Source organism: Hyperolius riggenbachi, chromosome 8 (assembly GCF_040937935.1).
Source record: "Hyperolius riggenbachi isolate aHypRig1 chromosome 8, aHypRig1.pri, whole genome shotgun sequence".
NCBI lineage: Eukaryota > Metazoa > Chordata > Amphibia > Anura > Hyperoliidae > Hyperolius > Hyperolius riggenbachi.
This window is the reverse complement of record NC_090653.1, coordinates 58,229,617-58,246,008: the sequence shown is the minus strand read 5'-3', so window position 1 is coordinate 58,246,008 and position 16,392 is coordinate 58,229,617. Positions and strand designations below refer to the sequence as shown.

Sequence of the window (16,392 nt, the reverse complement as noted above, 5' to 3'; positions counted from 1 at the left end):
AAAATACACCCCAAAACACATTATACTACTTCTCCTGAGTACGGCGATACCACATGTGTGACACTTTTTTTGCAGCCTAGGTGCGCTAAGGGGCCCAACGTCCTATTCACAGGTCATTTTGAGGCATTTGTTTTCTAGACTACTCCTCACGGCTTAGGGCCCCTAAAATGCCAGGGCAGTATAGGAACCCCACAAGTGACCCCATTTTAGAAAGAAGACACCCCAAGGTATTCCATTAGGTGTATGGCGAGGTCATCGAAGATTTTATTTTTAGTCACAAGTTAGTGAAAAATGACACTTTGTGAAAAAAACCCAATAAAAATCAATTTCCGCTAACTTTTGACAAAAAATAAAATCTTCTATGAACTCGTCATACACCTAACAGAATACCTTGGGGTGTCTTTTTTCTAAAATGGGGTCACTTGTGGGGTTCCTATACCGCCCTGGCATTTTACGGGCCCAAAACCGTGAGTAGTCTGGAAACCAAATGTCTCAAAATGACTGTTCAGGGGTATAAGCATCTGCAAATTTTGATGACAGGTGGTCTATGAGGGGCCGAATTTTGTGGAACCGGTCATAAGCAGGGTGGCCTTTTAGATGACAGGTTGTATTGGGCCTGATCTGATGGATAGGAGTGCTAGGGGGGTGACAGGAGGTGATTGATGGGTGTCTCAGGGGGTGATTAGAGGGGAAAATAGATGCACTCAATGCACTGGGGAGGTGATCAGCAGGGGGTCTGAGGGGGATCTGAGGGTTTGGCCGAGTGATCAGGAGCCCACACGGGGCAAATTAGGGCCTGATCTGATGGGTAGGTGTGCTAGGGGGTGACAGGTAGTGACAGGAGGTGATTGATGGGTGTCTCAAGGTGTGATTAGTGGGGGGAATAGATGCAAGTAATGCAATGGCGAGGTGATCAGGGCTGGGGTCTGAGGGTGTGGGCGGGTGATTGGGTGCCCTAGGGGCAGATGGGGGTCTAATCTGATGGGTAGCAGTGACAGGGGGTGATTGATGGGTAATTAGTGGGTGTTTAGAGGAGAGAACAGATGCAATGCACTTGGGAGGTGATCTGACTGCGGGTCTGCAGGCGATCGGATGGTGTGGGTGGGTGATCAGATTGGGGCAGGTTAGGGGCTGATTGATGGGTGGCAGTGACAGGGGGTGACAGGGGGTGATTGATGGGTGATAGGTGATTGGCAGGTGATTGACAGGTGATCAGTGGGTTATTACAGGGAAGAACAGATGTAATTAATGCACTGGCGAATTGATAAGGGGGGGTCAAAGGGCAATCTGAGCGTGTTGGCGGGTGATTGGGTGCCCGCAAGGGGCAGATTAGGGTCTGATCTGATAGGTAAAAGTGACAGGTGGTGATAGGGGGTGATTGATGGGTAATTAGTGGGTGTTTAGAGGAGAGAATAGATGTAAACAATGGATTTGGGAGGTGATCTGATGTCGGATCTGCGGGCGATCTATTGGTGTGGGTGGGTGATCAAATTGCCCGCAAGGGGCAGGTTAGGGGCTGATTGATGGGTGGCAGTGACAGGGGGTGATTGATGGGTGATAGGTGATTGGCAGGTGATTGACAGGTGATCAGTGGGTTATTACAGGGAAGAACAGATGTAATTAATGCACTGGCAAATTGATAAGGGGGGGTCAGAGGGCAATCTGAGCGTGTGGGCGGGTGATTGGGTGCCCGCAAGGGGCAGATTAGGGTCTGATCTGATAGGTAACAGTGACAGGTGGTGATAGGGGGTGATTGATGGGTAATTAGTGGGTGTTTAGAGAAGAGAATAGATGTAAACAATGGATTTGGGAGGTGATCTGATGTCGGATCTGCGGGCGATCTATTGGTGTGGGTGGGTGATCAGATTGCCCGCAAGGGGCAGGTTAGGGGCTGATTGATGGGTGGCAGTGACAGCTGGTGACAGGGGGTGATTGATGGGTGATAGGTGATTGGCAGGTGATTGACAGGTGATCAGTGGGTTATTACAGGGAAGAACAGATGTAATTAATGCACTGGCGAATTGATAAGGGGGGGTCAGAGGGCAATCTGAGCGTGTTGGCGGGTGATTGGGTGCCCGCAAGGGGCAGATTAGGGTCTGATCTGATAGGTAAAAGTGACAGGTGGTGATAGGGGGTGATTGATGGGTGATTGATGGGTAATTAGTGGGTGTTTAGAGGAGAGAATAGATGTAAACAATGGATTTGGGAGGTGATCTGATGTCGGATCTGCGGGCGATCTATTGGTGTGGGTGGGTGATCAGATTGCCCGCAAGGGGCAGGTTAGGGGCTGATTGTTGGGTAGCAGTGACAGGGGTGATTGATGGGTGATTGATGGGTGATTGACAGGTGATTGACAGGTTATCAGGGGGGATAGATGCATACAGTACACAGGGGGGGGGGGTCTGGGGGGGGGGGGTCCTGGGGAGAATCTGAGGGGTGGGGGGGTGATCAGGAGGGGGCAGGGGGGGAGATAAAAAAAAATAGCGTTGATAGATAGTGACAGGGAGTGATTGATGGGTTATTAGGGGGGTGATTGGGTGCAAACAGGGGTCTGGGGGGTGGGCAGGGGGGGGTCTGAGGGGTGCTGTGGGCGATCAGTGGGCGGGGGGGGGCAGATCAGTGTGTTTGGGTGCAGACTAGGGTGGCTGCAGCCTGCCCTGGTGGTCCCTCCGACACTGGGACCACCAGGGCAGGAGGCAGCCTGTATAATACACTTTGTATACATTACAAAGTGTATTATACACTTTGTAGCGGCGATCGCGGGGTTAACATCCCGCCGGCGCTTCCGTATGGCCGGCGGGATGTTACGGCGGGTGGGCGGAGCCAGTTGCCGGGGGAAGCGCGCGTCATCAATGACGCGATCGCTCCCCCGGCATAGGAAAAGGACGCAACGCCCTAAGGCGTATTGCGGTCCTTAAGGCATCCACTTTGCCGCCGCCCATGGGCTGTGGGCGGTCGGCAAGTGGTTAAAAAGCAGGAAAAATGCAGCAGAATTATGATGGTCTTTTCTGAAAATGGCAAATGCATTCAGTATAAATGCAATCCCACGATTCCAATTGCAACTTTACATGTGTTTGGAAAATCGCAAGCCTTTTTAAAAATGAAATGGAATGCAGCTGGTGTGAAGGGGCCTTTATTCAGAGACTACTGCAGCCAAATAGATCAGCAGGGCTACCAGGCAACTGGTATTGTTCAAAAGGAAATAAATATGGCAGCCTCCGTATTCTTCTCACTTCAGTTGTCCTTTAACCTCCAACACTGTATCGGACATGCCGCCCAGGAGGTTTTCTAATGTACTATTTGTCCCCTGTAAAGGTAATCCAGCTAGAGGAGCCTCAGTATAAGTTAGGTCTCTTGCACACCGCATGCGATTCTGATTTTTTATACGATCCGATTTTTAATTCCGATTAAAAAACATAACAGCATGGGGTACTTTTTAAAATCAGAATCAAAAATCGGATTGTTTAAAAAAATTGGAATCACATGTAGTGTGCAAGAGCCCTCAGCCAGCTATAGATTCCCTAGTATAGGTGCGCCCCACACCCTGAACCCCCTCTGCAGTGATCCTCAGACTTGTTACTCACTGCGCCTCTCTCCAGCACCGATCGCAGCACGCCTGTCATGTACAGCTCTAGTCTATTCTGAGCGGAGCATCGGGACTCAGCGTCATGACGTTGATGACATCATGAAGCAGTACACAGCGGGGGTGCTGCAATCAGTGCTGGAGAGAGACACGGTGAGTAACAGTGCCGGGATCGCTGCAGGGGGTGGAAGGCACCTGTACTGGGGGTATCTATAGCTCGCTAACCAGGAACAGATCTAGGGGGGGGGTAAGCGGGTATCTTGCCCCAGGCGCAGTTTGTTGAATTCTTAAAAAGGCGGTAAAATGAATGGCAGTTTAGGCACCAAAAACTGACCTTGCCCCAGGTGCAACTTGGTCTTGATCCGTCCCTGTCGCTAACCTATACTGGGGCACCTATACCTGGTTAAGCTATACTGGGGGAACCTATACCTGGATAACCTATTCTGGGAGCACCTAAAACTGGCTAACCTATACTGGGGGTACTATACCTGGCCACCTATACTGGGGGCACCTATATCTGGCTAGTAATACAGGGGGCACCTATACCTGGCTAACTTTTCCTCAGTGAAAACTGTGTTGCCTATAATTATCTTCACAGATGTACTTTTAAAATCCTACCAATATAATAAATGGGAAAGTTCGGATGTTTGGATGTTTGGATGTTTGTTACTCGATCACGCAAAAACGGCTGAACGGGTTTGAATGAAATTTGGCACACACATAGTACATTATCTGGAATAAAGTATAGGATACTTTTTATTCTCATAACCAAAAAGAGACAAATACAAATTTCACTGGAAAATGTAAACTGCAGTCATTCTTACACTGTTACACTGGAGGTGTGTTTAGCTTCCAAGGGTAGAATGGTTAATTTGCATATATTCAGCAGTGATGCACTGGGAGACATCTCAAGCTCACTCCAACCACTCCAATTATTGCAAATTCTTTCTGTTTTAAGAAAGCAAACTTTTGTTTTTCTTAACATCTTAGTAAGGGGGCTTTTAGGACCATTGTAGTCCCTTACACACTCCAATGAGTTCTGGGTCACCATGAGCCTTCTGGCTAGTCTGTACCTCTCGGTGTTACAAGCTCTACTGCATAGAGCCAAAGTAATCCATGCTATGCACTGATGAGGATCAAACAATCCAAAACAGTCTGTATGCATGTTGGATTATTAGGGCTCTGTACAAATCAACAAGCTGACACATCATTGCATTCCAGTGGTTCTGGAGGTGTGTTTAGCTTTTAAGGGTAACAATGGTTAATTTGCATATATTTAACAGTGATGCACTGGGAGACATTTTAAGCTCACTCCAACCTGAATTATCGCAAATTCTTTCTGTTTTAAGAAAGCAAACTTTTGTTTTTCTTATTCTGTCAATGGCAGGTTTCTTAAACTTTGCACAGTTGGTCACTGGGTGACTGGGATTAATATTCAGCAAAGTGGGTGAAGCCTACAAAAGCTAATCAAAATTCACCTATTGATTTTCAAAGGAGTGGAGCCACAGCCAATTAGATTTATTTCATTTCAATGCCAACAGGGACGGATCTAGACCAAGTTGCGCCTGGGGCAAGGTCAGATTTTGGCGCCTAAAGGTCAGGTTTTGGCACCTAAGCTGCCATTCCCCATTCAGTTTTGGCGCCTAAAGGACAGGTTTTGGCGCCTAAAGATCAGGTTTTGTCGCCTAAACTGCCATTCCCCATCCAAATTTTGCCGCCTTTTTAAGAATTCAACAAACTGCGCCTGGGGCAAGAGACCCGTCTGCCCCCCCCCCCCCCCCCATAGATCTGTCCCTGAATGCCAATTATTGATGCCAAAAACCGCAAAGCTCACAAACTAGGTCATCCTTGAGTAATTGTGTGTTAGGATTAGAAAAAGTGGGCAAAGTTAACACTAGCCAATTACATACCCGGGCAACGCCAGGCGACCAGCTAGTACACAATAAATGCACTAGGCATTGGCAAAATAGCTTGTATTCAAAGCGTTGTTTATCTTATCACTTTAAACAAAGCTAATCTACGACTCATAGCTGACTTTACGTCTTTGTTTTTCAAGCTATAAATCAAAGGGTTTAACATGGGAATGGCTGCTGTATTGAATAGTGAGAACATCTTCTTTGCGTTCAATGTACTAAATGACTTTGGGGTCAAGTACTGAGCCACAAGCGTGATGTAGAGAAGGATGACAACCGTTAGGTGTGAGGAACATGTATAGAAGGCCTTTTTCTTTCCAGCTTTTGATCTGATCTTCAGTATAACAAGAATGATGAAAATATACGAGATTAGAGTAAAAAGGAAAGGGAGTAGGGTTATAACAAAAATCCCTTGAATGAGGAATAAAACGTCCAAGACAGAGGTGTCATTGCAGATTATTTTCATCAAGGGTATCATGTCACAGAAGAAGTGGTTGATCTCATTGGAGGTGTAGCAAGTGAAGCTTGAGAAGATGACCACAGCAGGGAGGACTTGTATGAAGCCCATCACATAGCAGCCCGTGACGAGTAAAGAGCAAACTCTACTGTTCATGACTGTATGATACCGCAAGGGGTTGCAAATGGCTATATAGCGATCATAGCTCATAGCAGACAAAATCAGAAGCTCATGTCCAATCAGAGACGCAAAAATATACATTTGAGTTATACATGCCGGGTAGGAAACCAAGTGATCTCCAGCTATGGAGATAACAAGGACTTTATGCAGAGTGATGGTGGAAGATGACAAGTCCACAACCGACAGGTTGGCCAGGAAGAAGTACATCGGAGTGTGGAGGTGATGATCCAAGCAGATCAGTAGAAGAATAGTCATGTTGCCACCAAGTGTAACAAGATAAATAAGCAGAACAGGGAAGAAGATTAATATTTGAAGTTCTGCAATATCTGTAATTCCTTGAATAAAGAAAAATGATACCATGGTCTGATTGGATAGGCTTGAAGACATGACTTTGTTCTGTCATCTGGAAGAAAAAAATCACAATGATGACTACTATCTATACTTTACATTTTACTGTGTTATCATTATTCTTTGATATATTGTTAATTGAGCCTCAGTGGTTCTCACAATCGAATGTTCTCACTATTGCACTGGGCCAGTTTAGAAAAAGCCAGTTAATCTATTAACATGTTTTGTGGGTGGAAACAAAAACAACTGGGAGAAATAGAGAGAGAGCAATTAGACTCCATGCAGATAATGTTCAAAATGGGATGTACTAGTGCTGCAAGGTTTGAATGATAACCACCTAGATGGTATAATACTGTTTCAAAACTTACTACTGACTGATTTTAAGATCTGCCTTGCCTAGCCCTAAGTGCTAAATTGTCACTATGTAAATTACACCTGAGCAGTGGCTGGATAGTGTAATGGTTAAGGGCTCTGCCTCTGACACAGGAGACCTGGGTTCAAATCTTGGCTCTACCTGTTCAGTAAGCCAGCGCCTATTCAGTAAGGAGTTTCTTGGGCAAGTCTCCTTAACGCTGCTACTGCCTACTGAGTGCGCTCTAGTGGCTGCCTCGCAAGTGCTTTGAGTCCGACAGGAGAAAGGCGCTATACAAATACTGCAATTATTATTATCTATGCCAGCATGTGTAGTTTTGGATCGTTCTACTTACCTGTTCTCTGTTTTGGAAGGGCTTCTCTCCATTGTGCTGCATCTGTTGGTGGCTCTGACTGCAGCCAGTAGCACAGAGGACAAAGAAGCAGCACATGATGCTTGTAATTTGGTGCTCCTGCCCAGATGAATGAGTGTTATGTGTATGCATACTTCAGAGGTGGCCTTAGAGTATGCGGGGCCTGGGGCAAGTGTCATATGCCGGGCCTAAAGACACAGATATGCTGTGTATAACACCCCTCCCCCCCAGGGTTTGTCAGACTGAGGTCAATTATTTTTTTTTCTGCCAGTGGCCGAACCAGAACATGACCTTTAAAGAGACACTGAAGCGAAAAAAAAATGATGATATTATGATTTGTATGTGTAGCACAGCTAAGAAATAAAACATTAAGATCAGATACATCAGTGTAATTGTTTCCAGTACAGGAAGAGTTGAGAAACTCCAGTTGTTATCTCTATGTAAACAAGCCATTAAGCTCTCCGACTAAGTTAGTTGTGGAGAGGGCTGTTATCTGACTTTTATTATCTCAACTGTTCCTGGACTATTTACTTTTTCTCTGCTAGAGGAGAGGTCATTACTTCACAGACTGCTCTGAAAGACTCATTTTGAATGCTGAGTGTTGTGTAATCTGCACATATTATAGAATAATGCAATGTTAGAAAAAACACTATATACCTGAAAATAATAGTATGAGAATATTTTCTTTGCTGCTAATCTTCTAGTAATTATTCATAGTACACAACCAATTCACTATATCATATTTTTTTTCCGCTTCAGTGTCTCTTTAACCTTCCCTGCACAGTGCCGGTCTTTTACCTTATGGGAGGGGAGGCCAATCTCTCTGCCTTTCCTTTCACACAGGAGCTCCCTCCACATATAGGGCTTGATTCACAAAAGAGTGCTAACTGTTAGCACGGCCATTTCCGCGCGAATTTTCGCATTGCGCGCAATCGTGAATTTTCACGTGAAACGATATCGGTTTCGCGCGCAAACGCGAATTTTCACGCAAAATTGGTATCGTTTTCATGAAAAAGACACGTTTGTGCGCGAAACCGATATCGTTTCGCGCGGAAATTCGCGATCGCGCGCAATGCGAAAATTCGTGCGAAAACCAACGTGCTAACAGTTAGCACTCTTTTGTGAATCAAGCCCATAGACTCCCTTCACCCGAACTCACCTGTCTGCTCCGACCATTCTTGCTGAGGGCCCGGCACTCTGTCAGACATAGCAGACCTGCAGATGCATTGCTTGGCAATGTAAACACGGTAGCTGGGAAGCACACATCTGCAGCATTGCTGGGGGTTTCTCTCCTGGATCTCCTTCTCGTTGGCAGCACGTCTGGGGGGTCTCCTTTTAGTTTGGCTAGGCAGCACAGGGGCACTATATTGATGTAGCAATGCTTGCAGGCCGCTGCATATCAGCTGAGCGGCACTTCTTTAAAATATTGTCCCTCCTTTCTCTATGATTGGATGGCCACAGCAACACCAGCATTGGCTAATGGGAAGCTGGTGCAGCTGCTATTGGCCAGCCTCCCCCTGCTTGCATGCTTCATGACAAGGTACTGTCAGGGAGAAATCCAAAGCCCCTGCAGAGGGTGCCGGGCCTTCTTCAGGCACGGGGCACAGGGGCGATTGCCCCACTTGCCACCCCCAAAGGCCGCCTCTGGCATACTTGACAAGTGCTGCTCATGCATGAGCATAATTTCTGAAATATGCAAGCCCAGAACACTATTGGCTGCTGTGCATCCAGGCAGCAGTGCAAAATTACATGGAGTGGACAGAGCACGCACTGCTTCTTTGTTGAACGGGGGCAAAGCAGCAAAACAGAGGGGAGCCCATTCAAACCAGTGATCACTAGTCAGGTTGTCGGACAGAATGAGGGAGGGGGGGGGGGTTGGTGACAGTGGGCCTTGGGCTCTGGAAAATACAAATCCTGTCCTGCCCACTATTGTCTGTTTTATACTATGTACAGTGCTATGGAAGATGTTTGTGCTATATAAATAAAAGTGATAATAAATAACAGGATGATCTAATGTAGAACAAAATGAAGCGTCAATTGGTGTAGAATGTGTATTTTCAATTTGTATATATTTTTGTCCTTCTCAGGCTATCAGTATCACGTTACCCTCTCTCCGGCCACCAATATGAGTCTGGAGATAATTAGGGAAACAAGTTATTGGCCATATTACTGCTTCAGGAGAAAAGAATGTCTAAGGTCTACCTTGGATAAGTTAGTTGAGATTGTTCACATAAAAAAGGCAAATCTTGCGCTTCTAGGAATCAGAGGTGATGCTGTGGAAGGTGGTTGGCTTCACACTGCTAGCTGCTCCTCTTATGCCCATGCTTGTGAAAAAACATAAAAGGGTCCTGATGAAGGCGAGGATTCGCCTAAATGCATTGTGACGCTGCCAGCGCACAAACACCCAAAGTGTTGATATAGGGGAGGTCCTGATGAGGGCGCGGATTCGCCTAAACGTGTTGTGATGCTGCCAACACACGAACACCAGAAGTAACAGCCACCCACCCACCCCCCAACCACCAGGGCACAGACATCCGCAGGCCACGGCAGTTCAGCAGCAGGCATCCCTGAGGTCACCAGGATTGGGCACAGCCCATTGCTACAGGCTCATTCATCTAGTAAGTGCAATTTGTTTTTGCGCAGATTCTACAATAAATATTGTTTTACACTATGGAGCCCTCCTCCTCTCCCTTTTTTGCTTGTTTTTAGATTGGATCAGTTATTCTGGTCTGGATTCCTTTTTGTTAGAGATTTAAAGTGTACCAGAGCTGACAAATGTCAGCTGCTGGAGAGGTACGTAGAGGGCGCACTTCTTTTGCACAGACTGGCCATGACTGGCTGAAGTTACAGGACCCGGTACCAAGGAGGGAGAAGACTGAGGATGGGGGCGTGGGAGCGATCCATGTGCATGGGGCTGGAGGAAGCCCCACGTATGTATCACACTTTTAATTCATGTCAGCTCTGGTTTACTTTAACAACATTATTACCTTAAACTGCAGTATAGTAAAACAACCACAAGATGTCACTGTGTGTAAAATGTGATGATGATCTTTATGGGATTGTTATTCCTGTATTTTCACTCTGTGATCCTCTCTGTTATAAGTAAGCTGCATTACATGATAATGGTGTATGTTGTATCTCTGCATGTTTTTTTTCAGTAAAGAGTAATATAAATTGTTATACTGGGTGTCTATCTGTGTGTACAGAACACTTTGTTCCATCACTTTAATCTGTCATCAATAAAGTAAAATATTTTACAATTCAAAGACAAGCTGATTTGCAGACATAAATATGGGCTGACTTACCTGTTCAATCAGGTAGCTGATGATTTACGAATCTTGGCTAGAGTGCCACTTAGCATTTGCACTAATGCTGAGAATTGAGCACAGAGCCCCATAGTAGCCACACAGTGTAGAATGCAGATTCAATATCTGTCATATTATTAAGTCTTCTTGACTTAATTAGAAGTTACTTACAGACTGTTTACTGAGTTATTTTTATTGTTTCATAATGATAAAAATGTATGAGAATAATCCTGTAGGAGAATAGTTCTCACAAATACACTGTAACATATTAATGGCAACTGGCAAGTTCAACGTCTGGTTGATTGATAGGGAGCCTGCATTATATATAAAGCTATTTGCTTTAAATTAATCCCTTGAGGGTTTGCTTGTTGTTAAACCTAGGGGAATATTTGGTAATTAATGTGTAACATAAACATCAACATGTACAGATGTGGACAGATCTGTTGCTTCCTCTTCACGAAAACAAAAACTGTTGTCTTTGAAATAACTCTAAACTAACTAAGTGGCAATCTTCATTGGCCTCAATTCACTAAGCTTAGTTCCTGTCTTTAATAACGTTTTTAGAGTGATCACCATGGTGATGAGGCATGTCGTATTCAGGAAACATTTTACCTCAGGAAAACCTAAAGTTAACTCTTCTGTCTTTAAGTTAACTCTTCACTCCTTAAAATAACTCCAGAATTCTAAAGTTAAAGACAGGCTGTTAATTAACTGTGTGTGAAAATATCTACAGAGGAGGTAACTTAACTACAGAGGAGGTAACTTAACTACAGAGGAGGTAACTTAAGGAATGAAGAGATAAGATAACTCTCTCACTGTGTGGAGGTAAGTTTTCTCTTGCCTTACTATCTCCAGCATGATCTTAGTGAATTGAGGCCGTTGTGCATTAAACAAAAATCAGACTGTCCTTTAGAGCTTTGATTTAACAGAATACTTCAAGACAAGACACAAAACATTTATATCACGATTTTTTCCTGACAGACTGAAAGCATCAGAACTGCAGCCACCAGGGCATACTCTATAAGCAGAACAGTGTTAGATAGTTTTGCCCAAGGTCTCCTCACTGAACAGGAAGAGCCGAGATTCAACCGTGGTCTCCTGTATCAGAGGCAGAACCCTTAACCAGTACACTATCCAGCTACTTCAACTAATAATGAAAATAAAAATGGCACAGGTAAAAATGATAGCACTCCTAAAGGCTGCCTAAAGTGAATTCAAGTTAGTTAATGTATTAATCTCAGTAGTGGGAACTCTCTGGTTGGTCCAGAGGCTTCCTGAATCTCCCTACAGCCAACCGTTCCAGCGCAGAATCTCTCTGTACCTATTGGACTCAAGCATGTCAAATAGAGTTCTCCAGTTGTGAGCAAGACTATGAATGAGCATATCCGGACTGGGCTTGCACAGACCTTGTTTGTGCATAAAAAATCCAGTTGCATCCATCCATGGCCAGGGGTGGCGTATGTATGTACGTGTCGCCGGTGAGTTGGGCACAGGGCGAGCCGAATGACGTTTCTCCCTGCTGCCGCAAAACTCCTTGGCGGCGTTAAATACTATTCCACCTCCGAGTTGTCACAACTCCGAGGGAGATGTAATTTGGGGTCCTGCAACTGCCGGAGCCTGAATTACCCTTACGCGCCCCACGCACAATTACATGGCTGCCATGAGGAGCCTGGTTGAGCGTAGTGTGCTGACACCACCTGCTTCACAGGGTGTGGCCAGAAGATGAAGGAGGACTTTGTGCTGGAATAATGGGCTCTACGAGTATCCAAGAAGCCTTTAGACCATCCAAAGGCTTCTAACTACTGACGTAACTTTGCTCCTTCCCACTTCACATGTACTTTAGTGTAATTTTTTTTACAACCTTTCAAAGCAATTATTGAGAACAAGCGACTCCTGTAGCTTTCAATGAGATCTATGCACCTGCCAACGGGTAGTGTGGCCAAGCCCCCTTGAACAAAATTCTCCAGCTGTACCAGGCCTGTGTGTGTTTTCTGGTCTGCCCGATGCGGGCCACTGTAGCATAGAATAGTTTAATATTTTGTTCTTAGCTATTTTTGAGTACATTTAGCTTGTATGTTTTAATACCCTATTCTTTTTTTTAGGATCTATGACCTACCATTGAGACAGAGCTTTCCAATGCTGGGCAGTGTGTTTCACTTTAAAAATGTTTTAATAATATTGAGACTTATTAATTCCCTGCACAAACTCACAGGCCACCTCCATGTTTCAAAATAGGTATGGTATCATTTTCTCTGAACACTTAATTTCTTCACCTGTTAAAATAGAGCTGAAGTGACTTGATAAAAAGCTCCAATTCTGTCTCATCTGTGTAAAACACATTAGGCCCAATCCAATTAACTTTTTCTGCCAAGTTTTTTCCTAGGTAATATTTTCACATCTTATCAATAAAATGCCTTTCAAACCACCAGCAAGCAAAAACAGAGGTTCATTTTTACAGTACTTTTTCATCTACTTTTTGAAACGTTTTCAATTGCAGAGTGCTGAAAATTAATTTTAAACAGAAAATGAAAAATAACCTGTTAGGAGAAAACTTAGGAGAAAAAGTGAATTGAATCGGGCCCATTCTCTCAGAAGAACTGTGGCTTGTCAATATGCTTTTTAAATTCTTGCCGACCGCTCCACGCCAATTGGCATGAACGCGGCGGCTGCCAATTGGCGTAAATGGCCTTCTATGGGGCTAGCAGGAGAGCATCTCCGCTTAGAAGAAGTCTCCCATCGGCGATAGCTGCTCGGAGACTGTTAGATGGCGAAACCGCCGTCTAATATACCTGTACAGCGCTGCGATCTAAGGCAGCGCTGTACTGGGGACACCCGTATGGCACGGCTGTCCCTCTGGGGAAAACAGAAGTGATCGGCGGTGATAGGTTGAAACCTATCACAGCGGATCGCTGTGATAGGCTGACAGGGAGAGGGAGGGAGAAAAAAAATAGGCATTTTTGTAAAAAAAAAAAAATAAACATTGGAGGAGTGATTAGACCCCACCAACAGAGAGCTCTGTCGCTGGGGAGAAAAGGGGGAGGGAATCACTCGTGTGGTGAGTTGTGCGGCCCTGCCGCGAGCCCTTAAAGCTGCAGTGGCCTAATTTATGAAAAATGGCCTGGTCTTTAATGGGGTTTAACATTGCAGTCCTCAAGTGGTTAACAAACTTCAGTCTGTTTCCTTTTCATGTTATTCTTTCAAAAGTGGAAAAGCTTTGGGGATGCTGCAGTCAGAATCAAAAACTAAACCATGAAGCCCTAAACAAAGGGAACCCGAGGTGGGGTGGGCTGCTCTACATTAAAATAAACAATGTTATGTAATCCGGGGGGACTAGGTGGATTGGGTAGCCCAATCCCCGCATCTCTCCAAAGCTCCTGTAGCCTGCAATGTCTTGGTTTCCATTTTGCGGGGATCACAACGCTGGAAGAAGAGCTGTTCTGTGTGTCACAGAGCAGTGTGCAGGGAGGCAGGGGAGTGGCAGGGGGAGCAGCCAGCAAGAGACAGAGAAACCCAATGGCAGCTGGGGATGGCCTGCAAGAACACCCCTAATGAACGTTTGAGCAGTGAATACCTCTCCCCCTTTCCACTCAAGATTAGCAACAATTGTGTGTCGATAATTTCGGAGGGGGGGGGGGGGGGCGAGAGCGCAGTGGTGGGAGGGGGCAGAGAGTGAACATGCCCTTGTGTCCCACCAGCAGTGAACATGCCCTTGTGTCCCATCACCAGTGAACATGCCCTTGTGTCCCACCTGCCCCTCCCGCCGCACCCCCTCGGGTACTCTTTAAAAAGCTGTGCTTAATTTTTCCCTACCATTGCCACTGTTCTTCTGCCCCCTCCAGTTCCCCTCTGGTGGCCGCATCCAGGGAGGTTGGTTACAGTCTATTGAGCCCTAAACAATTTGCAACCTTTGTTACATGAGCATCAAACTGGTTGCAAATGGCCATATAACTTTGCCTTTAATTAACTATAAATGTCATTCTGATTTCCTCAGATACTTCAGTATTTTCATTGATAAGAAAAAAAAAAGAAATTATTGCAAGAACCTTCTGTTCTCATTATTGTGATTTTTTTTTTCTTTTGAAGACAAGTCTATATTTACCCCATTGCTGGCCAAGGGCAGCTGGATAGCATAATGGGGAGGGAGATGCCCGAAAAAAATATAAAACACTTGAAAACTGTTTAGAAGGTAAGTGGAACTTAGATTAGGATGACACATACCGGTAAGTTAAGGGTAAAAACGTTGTTTATTTGTAGAAAAAAAAAACACCAGACAATCCGATTCACTGGAGTCGACCCACTTCCTCAGGTCAGTACATAGTGTCTTATTGCAGGTATTGCATGGCTTAGAGTGCCTACAGGTGCTCTAAGCCATGCAATACTGGCCCTTCTGCACGCCAAGCTTTGCAATACTTGCCCCAAGTCACTATTTACTGACCTGAGATAGCGGGTGGAATCCCATGAAAAGCTTTGTCTGGCTTTTTTTATTTTTTTTTTTTACAAATAAACTACCTCTCTTTTACCCTAAATTGTGTGTCATCCCAATATAAGTTCCTCTTACCTTAAACAGTTTTTAAGTGTCTTATACTTTTCAGGGCACCCCCCTGCAAAGTATGCTTTGACCCACTATGGGTTCAGGCCACTAACGGTCCCCTGCCCCCCAGTAATTCTAACTGCACTTTTTATGGAGAGTGACATAACCATCTCAAGATGTGTACATCCGGTAAGTGTGATCGGGACGGGTATATCACTCCCAAAGCTTGTATTTCGTAGTTGACATTCCACAACCTAGGTTTGTGAATACCACTTTTATTGGTCTTCTTTATACCGGTTGTATAACATGCTACACTATGAGGGGCTCCTGGTCTCTCCTGTGCTTCTTTTCCTCTTTCTGGAAAATCCCAGGTTTTCCAGACCTCAACTACCCAAAAACTGTGGCGGCAGCCCCAGGACCACCTAATGCCAATTGGCATCAAGTCCTGGGGCCGGCTACTGCAGGAGATCGCGCGCAGGCTGCGCGTGCCTCTCCTGATTGAGAGTCGGAGCTCCGCCCCCGCCTTCAGTCTCCGTCTAATTACCTTGTACAGCACTGCGATGCACAGCAGTGCTGTACTGGGGACAGCCGGGTTGCCCCCTGGGAGACCTGACGGTGATCGGCTGTCATAGGCTGAAGCCTATGACAGCCAATCATGCTGATTAGCTGGCGGGGGGAGAGAGGGAGGGGGGAAGAAATATAGAATTTAAAAAAATGTATTAAATACACAAACAAACATGAATAAATAAATAAATAAACATCCGGGTGTGATCTGACCCCACCATCAGAGAGCTCTGTTGGTGGGGAGAAAAGTAAGGGGGAATCACTTTTGTGCTGAGTTGTGCGGCCCTGCAGCTTGGCCTTAAAGCTGCAGTGGCCCAATTAACAAAAAAAATGACCTGGTCTTTAGTGGGGTTTAGTACTGTAGTCCTAAAGTGGTTAAAGGAACAAAAACCCTGGTTATTGAATGGCAACTACGGTATATAAGCTTTGGGTGTGATATATATCTGATGTAGGTAAATGGTGTTGCTTTTCATGTTGAATTTGAGCCTTTGGACTGGGTCGCCTGGGGGACTGAATCCTGGCTCAAGTCAGTATGTAAAACAGTAAGAAGTCTTTGGGCAAGGTGTCCTAATGCTCCTGGTCATTTGTGGTGAGTGCCCTATGTGGGCGCTCTCCACAAAGCACTTTGAGTCTGAAGCACTTTGAGTCCGTGCGATTTTCAAATAATTTTATACATAAAAGAAACAATGATCAGCACCAAAAACTTCTCAGCCTATGTTCACAGTAGTCAGTTGGATAACACATACGTTATAAAGAGTATGAACTGCAATGGATACTGGCCATAGA

At 45.2% G+C, this 16,392-nt stretch overlaps 1 protein-coding gene across 1 annotated transcript; it reads right to left on the bottom strand.

The window, feature by feature from the left end:
* Positions 1-5,572: 5,572 nt before the first annotated feature.
* Positions 5,573-6,520, bottom strand: LOC137527325 (olfactory receptor 8G50-like). Its single transcript, XM_068247834.1, has one exon. It carries the CDS (start codon positions 6,518-6,520, stop codon positions 5,573-5,575), a length of 948 nt encoding a protein of 315 aa, XP_068103935.1.
* Positions 6,521-16,392: the final 9,872 nt, after the last annotated feature.